The sequence below is a fragment of the Salvelinus alpinus genome, chromosome 24, assembly GCF_045679555.1.
Source record: "Salvelinus alpinus chromosome 24, SLU_Salpinus.1, whole genome shotgun sequence".
NCBI classification, from domain to species: domain Eukaryota; kingdom Metazoa; phylum Chordata; class Actinopteri; order Salmoniformes; family Salmonidae; genus Salvelinus; species Salvelinus alpinus.
Genome location: NC_092109.1, coordinates 33,856,618 through 33,868,675, shown reverse-complemented (window position 1 = coordinate 33,868,675; position 12,058 = coordinate 33,856,618). Strand labels below are relative to the sequence as shown.

The 12,058-nt window shown below is 40.3% G+C and overlaps 1 protein-coding gene across 1 annotated transcript in view; it reads left to right on the top strand.

The window, feature by feature from the left end:
- Positions 1–10,634: 10,634 nt before the first annotated feature.
- The window catches only part of LOC139552687 (uncharacterized), a 59,925-nt gene continuing 58,501 nt past the window's right edge, over positions 10,635–12,058 (top strand). The window contains exons 1-2 of the mRNA XM_071364670.1: positions 10,635–10,831; positions 10,950–11,116. Coding sequence (XP_071220771.1) covers positions 10,763–10,831; positions 10,950–11,116 — 236 coding nt within the window. The 5' untranslated portion in view covers positions 10,635–10,762. The remainder of the gene's footprint in view (positions 10,832–10,949; positions 11,117–12,058) is intronic.

Here is a 12,058-nt window from a genome sequence, read left to right as displayed (position 1 = left end):
GTCTCATTTGACCTGAGTAGCTTCTTCCATATGCTTGGGGAGTCTCCCACATGCCTTTTGGCGAACACTAAACGTATTTGCTGATTTTTTTCTTTAAGCAATGGCTTTTTCTGGCCACTCTTCCATAAAGCCCAGCTGGGCAGCAGGGAGCCTAGTGGTTAGAGTGTTGGACTAGTAAAGGAAAAGTTGCAAAATCAAATCCCAAAGCTGACAAGGTAAAAATCTGTCGTTCTGCCCCTGAACAAGGCAGTTAACCCACTGTTCCTAGGCCGTCATTGAAAATAAGAATTTGTTCTTAACTGACTTGCCTAGTTAAATAAAGGTTAAACATTTTTGTTTTAAAGCCCAGCTCTGTGGAGTGTACAGCTTAAAGTGGTCCTATGGACAGATACTCCAATCTCCGCTGTGGAGCTTTGCAGCTCCTTCAGAGTTATCTTTGGTCTCTTTGTTGCCTCTCTGATTAATGCCCTCCTTGCCTGGTCCGTGAGTTTTGGTGGACGGCCCTCTCTTGGCAGGTTTGTTGTGGTGCCGTATTCTTTCTATTTTTTTACCCCTTTTTTTTCTCCCCAATTGGTAGTAGTTACAGTCTTGTCCCATCGCTGCAACTCCCGCACGGACTCGGGAGAGGCGAATGTCGAGAGCCATGCATCCTCTGAAACACAACCCAACCAAGCAGCACTGCTTCTTGACACAATGCACATCCAACCCGGAAGCCAGCCGCACCAATGTGTCAGAGGAAACACCGTACACCTGACGACTTGGTCAGCGTGCAGTGCGCCCGGCCCGCCACAGGAGTCGCTAGTGCGCGATGAGACAAGGATATGCCTGCCGGCCAAACCCTCCCTAACCCGGACGACGCTGGGCCAATTGTGCACCGCCCCATGGGCCTCCCGGTCGCGGCCAGCTGCGACAGAGCCTGGGCTCGAACCCAGAATCTCTGGTGGCACAGCCTTAGACCACTGCGCCACCCGGGAGGCCCTAATTCTTTCTATTTTTTAATAATGGATTTAATGGTGCTCTGTGGGATGTTCAAAGTTTCAGATATTTTTTTTATAACCTAACCCTGATCTGTACTTCTCCACAACTTTGTCCCTGACCTGTTTGGAGAGCTTCTTGGTCTTCATGGTGCCGCTTTCTTGGTGGTGCCCCTTGTTTAGTGGTGTTGCAGACTCTGGGGCCTTTCAGAACAGGTGTATATATACTGAGATCATGTGACACTCAGGTGGACTTTATTTAACAAATGATGTGACTTCTGAAGGTAATTGGTTGCACCAGATCTTATTTAGAGGCTTTATAGCAAAGGGGGTAAATACATATGCTGTCACGCCCTGACCTTAGTATTCTTTGTTTTCTTTATTATTGTTGGTTAGGTCAGGGTGTGACAAGGGTGATATATGTTTTTGTCCTGTCTAGGGTTTTTGTATGTTTATGGGGTTGTTACTAGTCTAGGTGTTTTGTATGTCTATGGTTGCCTAGATTGGTTCTCAATTAGAGGCAGCTGTTTATCGTTGTCTCTGATTGGGAACCATATTTAGGCAGCCATATTCCTTGAGTATTTCGTGGGTGATTGTCTATGGTTAGTTGCCTGTGTCAGCACTATTATTATAGCTTCACGTTCGTTTTGTTGTTTTTGTATAGTTCGTTCAGTGTTTCTTTCTTCATTAAAGAGGATGTATTCAGGGCTTCCCGGGTGGCTCAGTGGTCTAGGACACTGCATCGCAGCGCTAGCTGCGCCACCAGAGACTCTGGGTTCGCGCCCAGGCTCTGTCGCAACCGGCCGCGACCGTGGGGCAACGCACAATTGTTATAGCGTCGTCCGGGTTAGGGAGGGTTTGGCCGGTAGGGATATCCTTGTCTCATCGTGCAACAGTGACTCCTGTGGCGGGCCGGGCGCAGTGTGCGCTAACCAAGGGAGCCAGGTGCACGGTGTTGCCTCCGACACATTGGTGCGGCTGGCTTCCGCGTTGGAGGTGCGCTGTGTTAAGAAGCAGTGCGGCTTGGTTGGGTTGTGTTTCGGAGGACGCATGGCTTTCGACCTTCGTCTCTCCCGAGCCCGTACGGGAGTTGTAGCGATGAGACAAGATAGTAATTACTAGCAATTGGATACCACGAAAAGGGGGATTTTTTTTTTTTTTAAATAACAAAAAAAAAAATGGATATATTCAAATCACACTGCGCTTTGGTCTCATCGCTATAACGAACGTGACATATGCACGCACCACTTTTCCATTTAACATTTATTTTGAAACATGTTATTTTTTTCATTTCACTTCACCAATTTGGACTATTTTGTGTATGTCCATTACATGAAATCCAAATAAAAATCAATTTAAATTGCAGGTTGTAATGCAACAAAATAGGAAAAAACGCCAAGGGGGATGAATACTTTTGAAAGGCTCTGTAGTGATGTGGACGCCAAGGAAACCCTACCTCTTCAAAGAGTGTCTTAAATAATCCCTCACCTCAACCCCCCCAACAAAAAAATAATTATAAAACAATAATCGGATCAACACTTGACCCCCCCCCCTTCAAGCACCGACTTTACTGATAGCTACGGACTATATTTTTTTGATACATCAAGGGGTCTTTATATTATCCTTGGTATGACCTTAAAACAATTTCATTTATCTTAGTAGTACCCCCCGGTTTAGACTCTTATGGGTTTTAATGAAGGCATGGGTAAGGCCAAAATGTCACACATTTCCCAAATGTTATTAGTTATTTTGAAATAATCGTTTTGGATACAGATTTGTAAGGTATGCCAAACATCCTTCCCCAAAATTACCCTTTATTTCAGGAAGATCCCAAAAAAGAATCACACTGTAAATATCTTTGGGCCATTCTGGTGTGTTAAATGCCCTCATGGCACGTGGCCTGGCTTAAGTGAGGGCTCAATGTGCATGTACTTTTCAGTGCACTTTGTCAGCCTCAATGGTTTCTGTCTTTATCTTGCAATTTGATGTCAGACAGCCAAGACTTGCAAACAAACAGTGAAGTGCTAGCAAAGGTCACCACCCATGGTCCCATAGAGACGACAGAGGCCTTGACTGCTATACTGTAGGATGGATCAACCTTTAAAGGGATAGTTCAAGATTTTGCCAATGAAGCCCTCTTTCTTCTACTCACCAGAGGCGGATTAACTGTGTGCAATATGAAGGAAGTTGAAGGTGGTTTCTGGAGCCATCGCTAACTAGTGTTAATGTAATGACTGGAAGTCTACAGGAGCAGTTAGCATGCAACTAGACCACGTGTCAAACTCATTCCACGGAGGGCAGAGTGTCTGCAGGTTTTTTGCTCCACCCTTATACTTGATGGATGAATTAAGGTCACTAATTAGTAAGGAACTCCCCTCACCTGGTTATCTAGGTCTTCATTGAAAGAAAAAAAGAAAAACCTGCACAAACTCGGCCCTCCGTGAAATGAGTTTGACACACCTGAGCTAGACAGACTAGACTGCTACTTCTTTAGCATCCGAATGGTCACTCTGCCCTGCTATCCACATGAAACTGAAAGGATCCAAAAGATTGTTGCTCTGCCTTGCATCATCTGAAAATTGAGTAATTTACAGTGAAAATGAAGACATTTACAGTGAAAGTTTACCCAATCAATATTGGAATAGAAGATAGCAAACTCTCCAGGTTAGATAGATAAGAATTGGGGAGAGAACTATTTCGAAATACTGACCGTGGGATGACTTGGGTGTGATGTTGCATACAGAGCAAAGAACTAACCAAAGATCATCCACAGAGGGCAAACTTCAAGCTCAGTGTGTATGTGTAATCCACACCTGATTTTTGATCATGCTGTCATATAATGGACACGTGACAGTTAAGTGATCTCCAACTATCTCATTCAATGTAACAGGAAGCTATGCATTTCAAAACTATCCCACCAATGCAGAACAAAGACCAGGATAATAATATTTTTGTATGAATAACAAACAGAATTTTGAAGGTTCAATATCCAGATCCAGAGTTTATAAGCTCTAAAACTCTATAATATATCAAGTAAAATAATGTGTGTTAGTCCCCTTGTGGGAGCTTGTTTTTATGACTAGTGTCTTGTTAAAATGTATGAAAGAGAGGAACATTTTGTCCAGACACCGAGAACATCATGATGTTTTATTTGTTTTGTTATTTTTGTCAGGGTGGGGGTTGCAAGTACATTATTCATTTCAACGTATACGTTTATACAACATATAAGGCTGCCACTCAAAGGGAAAATAACATACGGAGTTGAAGTTCAAAAAAAAAAAGAAGTGGTCCTCCTCCCCATCAAATTGTACTGGTCACATACACGTGATTAGCAGATGTTATTGAGGGTGTAGTGAAATGCTTGTGCTTCTAGCTCCGACAGTGCAGTAATATCTAACAAATTACACAACACATACCCAATACACACAAATCTAAGTAGGAATGAATGAAGACTAAATACACATGGACGAGCGATATCAGAACGGAACGGACTAAGATACTGTAGAGTAGTATAGAATACAGTATATACATATGAGATGAGGAATGCCAGATATGTAAACATTATGTGTCCAAGATACTGTAGAGTAGTATAGAATACAGTATATACATATGAGATGAGTAATGCCAGATATGTAAACATTAAGTGTCCAAGATACTGTAGAGTAGTATAGAATACAGTATATACATATGAGATGAGTAATGCCAGATATGTAAACATTAAGTGTCCAAGATACTGTAGAATAGTATAGAATACAGTATATACATATGAGATGATGAATGCAAGATATGTAAACATTATGTGTCCAAGATACTGTAGAATAGTATAGAATACAGTATATACATATGAGATGAGGAATGCCAGATATGTAAACATTAAGTGTCCAAGATACTGTAGAATAGTATAGAATACAGTATATACATATGAGATGAGTAATGCCAGATATGTAAACATTAAGTGTCCAAGATACTGTAGAGTAGTATAGAATACAGTATATACATATGAGATGAGTAATGCCAGATATGTAAACATTAAGTGTCCAAGATACTGTAGAATAGTATAGAATACAGTATATACATATGAGATGAGTAATTCCAGATATGTAAACATTAAGTGTCCAAGATACTATAGAATAGTATAGAATACAGTATATACATATGAGATGAGTAATTCCAGATATGTAAACATTAAGTGTCCAAGATACTGTAGAATAGTATAGAATACAGTATATACATATGAGATGAGTAATTCCAGATATGTAAACATTAAGTGTCCAAGATACTGTAGAATAGTATAGAATACAGTATATACATATGAGATGAGTAATTCCAGATATGTAAACATTAAGTGTCCAAGATACTGTAGAATAGTATAGAATACAGTATATACATATGAGATGAGTAACGCCAGATATGTAAATATTATTAAAGTGACTAGTGTTCCATTCCTTAAAGTGGCCAGTGATTTCTAGTCTGTGCCTCGACACAAACCTGTCTCGGAGCTCTACGGACAATTTCTTGAACCTCATAGCTTGGTTTTTGCTCTGACACGCACCGTCAACTGTGGGACCTTATATAGATCAAATCAAATCAAATGTATTTATATAGCCCTTCTTACATCAGCTGATATGTCAAAGTGCTGTACTGAAGCCCAGCCTAAAACCCCAAACAGCAAGCAATGCAGGTGTAGAAGCACGGTGGCTAAGAAAAACTCCCTAGAAAGGCCAAAACCTAGGAAGAAACCTAGAGAGGAACCAGGCTATGAGGAGTGGCCAGTCCTCTTCTGGCTGTGCCGGGTGGAGATTATAACAGAGCATGGCCAAGATGTTCAAATGTTCATAGATGACCAGCAGGGTCAAGTAATAATAATCACAGTAGTTGTAGAGGGTGCAACAGGTCAGCACCTCAGGAGTAAATGTCAGTTGGCTTTTCATAGCCGATCATTCAGAGTATCTCTACCGCTCCTGCTGTCTCAAGAGAGTTGAAAACAGCAGGTCTGGGACAGGTAGCACGTCCGGTGAACAGGTCAGGGTTCCATAGCCGCAGGCAGAACAGTTGAAACTGGAGCAGCAGCACGGCCAGGTGGACTGGGGACAGCAAGGAGTCATCAGGCCAGGTAGTCCTGGGGCATGGTCCTAGGGCTCAGGTCCTCTGAGAGAGAGAAAGAAAGAGAGAAAGAGAGCATTAGAGAGAGGTGTGTGCCTTTCCAAATCATGTCCAATCAATTTAATTTACCACAGGTGGACTCCAATCAAGTTGTAGCAACATCTCAAGGATGATCAATGGAAACAGGATGCACCTGAGCTCAATTTTGGGTCTCATAGAAAAGGATCTGAATACTTAAGTAAATAAGATATTTCCCCTTTTTTTTTTTAAAGAAATTTGCAACAATTTCTAAAAACCTGTTTTCGCTTTGTCATTATGGGGTATTGTGTGTAGATTGATGAGGACAAACAAATATTGAATCCATTTTAGAACAAGGCTGTAACGTAACACAATGTGGAAAACATCAACAGTCTGAATACTTTCCAAAGGCACTGTATATATACACACAATACCTTCAGAAAGTATTCACACCCCTTGACTTTTTCCACATTTTGTTGTGTTAAAGCCTGAATGTAAAATGTATTGAATCCGGATTTTGTGTCACTGGCCTACACCCATATAATGTCAAAGTGAAATTATGTTTTGGGGAATTTTTACAAATGAATAAAAAATGACAAGCTGAAGTGTCTTGTGTCAGTTAGTATCCAACCCCTCTGTTATGGCAAGCATAAATACATTCAGGAGTAAAAATGTGCAAGTCACATAAAAAGTTGCATGGACAGAATAGTGTTTAACATGATTTTTGAATGACTACCTCATCTCATCTCCCCACACATACCATTATCTGTAAGGTCACTCAGTCGTGCAGTGAATTTCAAACACAGATTCAACCACAAAGACCAAGGAAGTTGTCCAATGCCTCGCAAAGAAGGGCACCAATTTGTAGATGGGTAAAAAAATGTTTTAAATAAAGCAGACATTGAATATCCCTTTGAGCATGGTGAAGTTATTAATTACACTTTGGATGGTGTATCAATACACCCAGTCACTACAAAGATACAGGCGTCCTAACTCAGTTGCCGGAGAGAAAGGAAACGCTCAGGGAATTCACCATGAGGCCAGTGGTGACTTTAAAACAATTACAGAGTTTAATGGCTGTGATAGGAGAAAACTGAGGATGGATCAACAACATTGTAGTTACTCCACAATACTAGTCTAAATGACAGAGTGAAAGAAGGAAGCCTAGACATAATACAAATATTCCAAAACATGCATCCTGTTTGCAATGAGGCACTAAAGTAAAACTGCAAAAATGTGGCAAAGAAATACAAAGCATTATGTTTGGGGCAAATTCAACACAACACATCACTGAGTACCACTCTTCATATTTTCAAGCATGGTGGTGGCTCTATCATGTTATGGGTATGCTTATCATCGGCAAGGACTAGGGAGTTTTTTTATGATAAAAATCAACAGAATAGAACTAAGCGTAGGCAAGATCATAGATGCAAAACTGGTACAGTCTGCTTTCCAACAGACACCGGGAGAGAAATTCTCTTTTCAGCAGCACAATAACCTAAAACACAAGGCCAAATCTACACTGGAGTGGCTTACCAAGATCCCATTGAATGTTCCTGAGTAGACTAGTTACAGTTTTGACTTTTGTCTTGAAAATCCATGGCAAGACTTGAAAATGGCTGTCTAGCAATGATCAACAACCAATTGGACAGCTTGAAGAATAAAAAAAGAATAATGTGCAAATATTGTACAATCCAGGTGTGCAAAGCTCTTAGAGACTTACCCAGAAAGACCCGCAGCTGTAATCACTGCCAAATATGATATGATTCTAATATGTATTAAGATATTTCTGTATTTCATTTCCAATACATTAGCAAAAATGTCTAAAAACATGTTTTCACTTTGTCATTATGGGGGTATTGTGTGTAGATGGGTGAGACATTTAACAAAAAAAAAAAAATTTGAATTCAGGCTGTAACACAAAAAATGTAGAATACATTGAAAGCACTGTACATTTAAGGAAAGTGATTCTGCCTTCTTGGTCTTTTCCTTTACACCTATAGTTTTGTTTGGGGCTGATGAAATAGCAGACAGTTTGTACAAATGGTTCTCTATTCTATGTGCGTCCTTTTTAAACCATTCATTATTATCAGCAATATAGTTTAAATTCCTTAAACATAAATGTATCATCAATTTGTATTAAGCTTTTAGGTGCTCTATTACTAAATACAAGAAAAAAGAAGAGGGTATGTGCAACAAATGCAGTCTATAATCTTCACAATAATTCACCATGACCTGTAGGCCATGTCCTATAACAGAGGGGGACCGCCATACATTATTAAAAAAGAAAATTGAATTGTGTGATAGCCCATATGAGACTGCCCATCTATCCTAAACAGTAGTATAATAGGAAATTGTAGGGGAATAGCTTCCAATTTATATTGCCATATTTAAGCTATATAGGGATGCAATGCATTGTATCCCCACGAGGAAGCAGCCCCAGTCTGTATGACACTTCAACATAAGTGTCCATTGTTCATGAATTCGTGGTGTCATCATTGTCTAAATGTCATGGACCATAGGCAATATAATAATAACATAATAACAAAGTCCAGTGTTCAATAATAGTAATAACTGTGTTCCTTTTACCCCATTGAAGGGTTGTCCTCATCATTGTCTTATGCTGAGAGCAGCATCACAGCCATAGGCTTCGTGATTGTGAATGGACAGCATACCTGAATATTGAGCCAGTCAAATTGGGGTTAGCCTAGATCTGTCGGCTCCTCCCCTTGTGTGTTGGGCTTGATGTGTTTCTCGAAGAAGCCTCCTTGGCAGTGGAAAACATGTGTTGTATTCTGGAAGTTCAAGATGAGCTTTGCCGGGTGTATGAAGCCGCATCTCAGGGTTAGCTTGCGTTGCTGGGATCTCACCTCGTTTTAGGTCGCCCTCTGTTTCAGAAGCTCGGCACTCAGATCTGGGTAGATGCTGATAGTTTTCTTAGCACAGGTCAGAGCCTCCGATTCTGCTGCGAGGAGAAAAATTTGCTCTTTGACTTCAAAAATGTAGATTCGTACAATCATGCACCGGGATCCGTTGCAGAGAGGACCCGTGCGGTGCGCAATGTTAATCAGCGGCATGGGACCCAGCTTCTCCTGCCCAAATAGTTACAGTGCATTCAGGAAATTATTCAGACGCCTTCACTTTTTTGTTACGTTACAGCCTTATTCTCAAATGGATTCAATAGTTTTTTGTCCCCATCAATCTACACACAATACCCCATAATGGCAAAGCAAAATCAAGTTTTTAGAAAAAAAACGGAAATATCACATTTACATAAATATTCAGACCCTTTACTCAGTACTTTGCTGAAGCACCTTTGTTCGATCGGGTTCAAGTCCGGGCTCTGGCTGGGCCACTCAAGGACATTCAGAGACTTGTCCTGAAGCCACCGCTGCATTGTCTTGGCTGTGTGCTTAAGCTCGTTGTCCTGTTGGAAGGTGAACTTTCGCCCCGAGTTTCATTCCCACAGGTGAATTGTGAATGGACAGATTATGCTGCTGGACCGAAATTGACCTGCTAGTTGTTCCTTGTAATACAATGAACATCCCACACCTTAATATGGTGCTATAACTGTATGTTGACAATTATATGGAATAGCCTGCAGACTAAACTTCAACTTGAGACTCTTGTTCCCCTTGCCCATTTTAAATATTTATTAGTGGATTTTTATTTTTGTATTGCTTGTAACTGTTTTGGGTAATGCAAGTTCTTGTGCTGTTAGGGGAATAATCTATGTGTACATGTAATAATCTTCTGCTGTATTTGTTTGTGTTATCTGTGATCGTTTTGTTTGTCTTGTGTAGTTTCTTAATCATTGTACCTAAACTGTATGTGTAAACATGTATATGCAGGGCCCAGCTGTAAAAGAGACCTTGATCTCAGTCTGTGTTCCTTGTTGAAATAAAGATATAATAATAATAATATTTGAAAATAAGCAATGCATGCCTCCGGACCCGGCTTGACTGTTGACCCTTTGTAAGACATGTTTCTTTGAATAAGAACATTTGACTGATTGAATGATTATTCAGAGCGACTTGGTTTCATCATCATTACCCTCACAACACATCTTGGCATAAATGTCAAAAGGTAAGTATTAGAAGAAGTATGCATAACATAAATAATTTGTCTGTACAAAGGTAACACGTAGAGGCCAAAATGCAATCTTTTGTTTACTTAGGTACCGAGTGCTGTCGCACATGTAACGTTCATGCATTTTTTTCTATGTGCGCTCTATTGAGGTTATTAATGGACTTGTCATTATCAACAGAAGGAGTTTCCTAGAGGTGCCCAAGATATCAGCAGAGTTGATGTCATTCTGGCCATAGTTCCCAGTGCTAGGACAGTTTACAATCAGAGAGTTACTGGTCCACACTGGAGATCTTATCTTTACCATTGTCAAATATTTGACATGACATGTGTGTATGTGTGTGAGTGTGTGTATATATGTCTGTGTGTGAGCGTGTGTGTGTGTGTGTGTGTGTGTGTGAGAGAGAGAGAGAGAGAGATAGAGAGAGTCATAGAGTGAGAGAGCGAGAGCGAGAGCGAGAGAGAGGGATGGTATATAAGCAGAGTTCTCCAAAATAACGTTTGCTACGCTAGTTAGAAACAGACACCTAGCTGCCTGCCATCCAGCACATTTCACCGAATTTTCCAGAGTATATCTCACCATGCACGGTCAAAACCACAGCAAAGCAACGCAAGGTGTGTGTCTGGTGGCTCTGATTCTTATGCATCAGGTAAAGCACTTTTTATCATTATTTTATCATTTTCTTTGGAGTAGTGTTGTTAAACATCTTTAACCAGTAGTGAAACTGTAATGCTAAATGTTGTTGACATATACACTTTGTATGGCAGGTGTGTGCTAGTCCAATAGGAAGCCATGATTCAAGGCTGAGTCTGCAGCAGGGCACCAAGCTCCTGGAACGGAGAACCCGCATGACCCCTCTGTGGAGGTTCATGGGTACCAAGCCCACTGGGGCCTACTGCCGAGACCATTTTGAGTGCTCCACCCAAATCTGCAGGTAAGATATAGTTAACTGCCTTGGCTTTATACATTAGCAAGGATTGTTTTGTTTTCCCATTTAAGTTGATCAACTGTCACTTCTCTCCTGGTGTAGAAGGGGCCACTGTGCCCTCAATGGGGCAGTTCATTCCTAGAAGTGGAGGAGCCAGAGGTTTCTTCTCACCAATCAGAGAACATTGACTAATGTTTTAATGGAGTTGATTTACGTAACAAGCATGTCAAGAATCTTCCCAGACATGGTGAAACTTATCAGATTGCAAACAGTTTTTTTTTATGTAGGCCAGAGATGAAACATTTTGAAATTAGAGGAATGGTTTTATCAACTTGGTGTATATTGATCTCACATGTACTTGAAAGCACTTTAACTTACCATTTATAAGTATGTACTGTATAATACTACAACTCAAGAGCGTTGAAACTATTTTTATTTTATTTTGTATTTTATCCCCATTAGCTGTTGCGAAAGCAGCAGCTACTCTTCTTGGGGTCCACACAATGATCACCATTAAACATTGCTGTAAATGTCCTACATGAAGACTGACATCCTATACAACAGTGTTCAGTTGAAATGTTTAGTATGCACTGTTAACTGATAAGTGTGTACTAAAGTGAATATGAACCATTCATCCATGTGCCGTATAATACTGTACTGTAATGATTCTTGCTTACTCATGTCTAAAGTCTTTGTAGTGATTTTTATAGAAATAGTATAATGAAGAGGCAAAATGTCAGATGTATTTGAAAAAGGTAACACACCAAAGATTTGTGCATAGATATTTGCATAAGAGCGTACTGTAAAGGAATCAATGTACTGTGCCTGTCTACACTTACATTGTTTAACGAGAGAAGACACACTTAAAGTTGCAAAAATAAAAGTACATTTCTGATCATTTTGATGTTCTTGTTAATTCATTGACTGCTCATATCTTACTGATGACAC